This window comes from Trichechus manatus, unplaced genomic scaffold (assembly GCF_000243295.1).
Source record: "Trichechus manatus latirostris isolate Lorelei unplaced genomic scaffold, TriManLat1.0 scaffold00216, whole genome shotgun sequence".
In the NCBI taxonomy this organism is placed as follows: domain Eukaryota; kingdom Metazoa; phylum Chordata; class Mammalia; order Sirenia; family Trichechidae; genus Trichechus; species Trichechus manatus.
Window position 1 is genome coordinate 440,576 of NW_004444152.1, and position 3,904 is coordinate 444,479.

Consider the following 3,904-nt stretch of genomic DNA (forward strand, 5'->3'; position numbering starts at 1 on the left):
AAACTTGTCTTTCATTTCTTAAACATGGTTTTCCAGTTACTTTTGCTGCATGACAAATCACCCCAAAACTCAGTGGCTTAAAATAACAACAATCATTATTATGTTTCATAGTTTCTGTGGGTCAGGAATTTGGGGAGGACTCAGTAGGGTGGTTCTGCCTCAGGGTCTTTCATGTGGTTGTAGTCAGCTGGAGCTGGAACAGGGCGGGGACTGGCTGTGTATCTCTCTTCATGTAGGCTCAGGGCTTCTCCAGGTGGTCTCTCTGTCTGGGTTAGGTTGGGCTTCCTCACAACATGGTGGCTTTAGGGCAGTCAGGCTACTTACATGCCCCCAGCACAAGTGATTCAGTAAAGCAGAAGCTGCCTCATCTTTTCTGACTTAGCCTTGGAAGTCATGCAACATCACTTCCACTGCATTCTATTAGTTACAGCGAGTCCCAAGTCCGCCTAGATTCAAGGTGAAGGGACACAGACCTCTCACCCTTTGATGGGAGAAGTATCAAAGTCACACTGTAAGAAGAGCATGTAACATGGGAGAGATTGTTGTGGCCATTTTTGGAAAATACCATCTACCACACATAGTAAGCATCATTTTTACATTGTCTGTGTCTCATAATTCCAGTGTCTGAAGACTTTGAGGGCTACCTTATTTCTGCTGGTTCTCATTCTTGGTTCCTTGTGTGCCCAGCTATCTTTGACTGTATGCTGGTCATTGTGTTTAAAAAATTATTTTTAGGAGTAATCTGAGGCCTAGAATGAACGAACATTTCTCCAGAGAGGATTTGGTTTGCTTCTGCTAGAGATCATTTTTAATCTAGTTCAAGGTTTGAATGAAAGCTTATGTTTTCTGGGATTGGCAAATTCCTGCAGGGCAAGAGGGTCCTTCTCTGCTCATTTAACCTCTCTGTTAACAATTTTCACTTCAGCGTTAGCTTGACAGTAATTCCTTACAATCTTGTGAGCTCTTTGATGCTTGTAAGATTTAAAAAACATTTATTTTATCTAAAATCTATCGTTTTCAGCAGGCAGGTTGGTCCTAGTAATGTAGGCCACCATTAGCAGATACCAGAGTGACTTCCCTAGTCTCCATCTGTTTGCAGGTTCCTGTCCCTGACAGCATCTGTCTCCACTTCAGGGGTTTTTAACGCAGAGTTCATAAGCAATCGCAGTGTCTGTGAGCCCCTTGAAATTGAACTGAAAACTTTGGGTTTAGATGGGGCTTTTCTCTGGAGACACAGTCCCACAGTTTCCCCTCAAAGGGATCCAAGATGCCAAAAGCCAAGAGCCCACCTCTGGGAACATTTTTCTCTCTTTGTCTTTGGGGAGCCCTGGTATTGGTCTTTCGGGTTGTGGGGAGCAGAGCAGTAGGGTAGGGAAGGTGGGCGGAGATATCTACCCAGGCCCTTCCCTGCCCATAGGACACATCATCCAGTGACAGTGACTCAGACTCGGATGGGGGCGGCCGTCTCTCCCCACTCCTACCCCACGACCACCTCGGCTTGGCTGTCTTCTCCATGCTCTGCTGTTTCTGGCCCGTGGGCATCGCTGCGTTCTGCCTGGCCCAGAAGGTCAGTCTGTGTGTGTACTGTGTGGTACCTCTGGGTGCATGTGAATGGGTACTGTATGGGGTCTCCGCGTGCATGTGTGTGTGTATTGTGGGAGGTCTCGGAACGTGTCTGTGTATGGTGTGGTCTCCGTGTATATCGTGTAGTGTCTGTGTTGTGTGTGTATGTGAGTATTGTGTGGTCTCTGTGTGTGTGTATATTGTGCAGTATCTCTGTGTGTTGGTGTCTCTATATGTGTATGTATATTGTATGGCATCTGTGTGTATTGCATGGGGGGTCTGTGTGTGTGTGTGTGTGTATGATGTCTCTGTATGTGTGTGTGTTGTGTAGTGTCCCTGCGTGTATATTGTGTGACATCTCTGTATCTGTGTATGTTGTGTGGTGCCCGTGTGTATATCATGTGACATCTCTGTGTGTATGTATGATGTCTGTATGTGTGTGTTGTCCCTCTGTGTATATTCTGTGACATCTCTGTGTATGTGTGTATTGTGTGGTGTGTGTCTGTGTCTGTCTGTGCATGTATATTGTGTGATGTGTGTGTAGTATGTGGTATCTGTGTATGTGCATGCGTGTGTCCTGTGTTATGTCTGTAGGGGTGTGTACTGATAGGCTCTGTTCATTCTTTCGTTCGGCAGATATCTCTGGAGCACCTACTGTGGGCCAGGCACTGTGCTGGGTCCTCAGGCTTCAGTACAGGAAACAAACCATATTAGATATTTAGTAAGAAGGGATTTACTGTTTATTCCGCTAATATTTACTGAGTGCCTACTGTGTGTCAGGCCCTGTTCCCGGTACTGGGAATACAGCAGGGAACCAAACAAAGACTTTTGCCCAAGTGGAAGTGATGTTCCAGTTGAGGAGACCAACCGTAAACAAGAGAAATGAATAAATTTAGAATAAGCAACATGCTAAGGAGGAAAATCAAGCAGGGCGAGTGATAGGAGGTGTGGGTGGCAGTGGGAATAAAGTTTTAGGTGAGGTGGCCTGGGAAGGCCTTGGGATGAAGATGTTGGAAGGAAGGGATGAAGTGAGCCATGTGGATACCTGAGGGGAGAGCGTTCCATTCGAAAGAGGGGACAGCCAGGGTGAGGGCCTCGAGGCAGGAGTGTGGTGCCTGCCCAAGGAGTGGGGAGGAGGCCGGGGCTGGAAGGAGGTGAGGGAGGGAGCAGGGGCAAGAGGTGATCAGAGAAGAAACAGGTCTGGTCATATGGGGCCTCCTGGGCCATTGTAAGGACTTTGGCTTCTCCTCTGAGAAGGAGCCATAGGAGGGCCCAGAACAGAGGAGGGATGAGAGCTGGCTTAGGATCCCTCTGGCTACCCTGTGGCGAATACTTTAGTGGGGCAAGGGGAGAAGCGGGGAGATCAGTAAGGGTGAAATGAGGACTAATATAGGGGCTCAGGTGCTTGTAAAATCACAAGAGGGGCTGAAGGCGCTGGGCCTTTTCTACAACTCTCCATAGAACACCTTGGACCTGGCCCACGTGGGCAACTCTGCTTGTCTGAGAGGTGGTAGGAAGCTGGAGAAGGACACCCATAGCTGCGATGCAGAAGAGTGACAGCAAGCAGCTGATGCTATCACTTGTTTCTTGTTCCCCAGGAAGCTGAAGAAAGCACATCGGGACTTCCTTACTAACCAGCAGCAGCAGCTAGGTGCCTCTGATTCTCTCTTCTTTCCAAATCTTGCCCCACCTCTAATTCATACCCGGAGCCCTAGATGCAAAGGATTCTGGGAAATGTAGTTTTTAGCTCTCTGACTTCTCCATCTATGGCCTTGAGCATAAAAAAGATTGTGAGGATGGCACAGGACTGGGTTGTTTTGTTCTGTTGTACGTAGGGTCACTATGAGTCAGAACCGACTCAACGGCACCTAACAACAACAACACTTCTCCAAGGAGGAAGACGAAATTAAGGCTGAGAGAGCCAATCCAAGGATCTAACACACAGCAGAGTAGAAATTAGCCTAGTCCTTGCCCTCATGGAGTTTATAGTCCTGGTGGGCTGCACACATGTTACCCAGATAATCCTGTAAACAGGAGTAAAAGTGCTGCTTGGTCAGACAAGCAAAGCAGAGGTGGGTGGTGCTAGCAACGAAAAACAGTTGCTGTGGAGTTGATTCCAACTCATGGCAACTCCATGTGTGTCAGAGTAGAACTGTGCTTCGTAGGGTTTTCAGTGGCTGATCTTTGGGAAGTAGACTGCCAGGCCTTTCTTCCGAGGCACCTCTGGGTAAACTCAAACTGTCAATCTTTTTTTTTATGTTTATTTATTGATCATTTTCTTTTTGTAGAACATTTTTTAAATTTTTTTTATTGTACTTTAGATGAAGGTTTACAGAACAAA

The 3,904-nt window shown here is 47.1% G+C and overlaps 1 protein-coding gene across 1 annotated transcript in view; it reads left to right on the forward strand.

The window, feature by feature from the left end:
* Positions 1 to 3,904, forward strand: part of TMEM91 (transmembrane protein 91) — a 12,062-nt gene that overhangs the window by 2,528 nt on the left and 5,630 nt on the right. Inside the window, exon 3 of the mRNA XM_004388801.2 lies at positions 1,418 to 1,567. Coding sequence (XP_004388858.2) covers positions 1,418 to 1,567 — 150 coding nt within the window. The remainder of the gene's footprint in view (positions 1 to 1,417; positions 1,568 to 3,904) is intronic.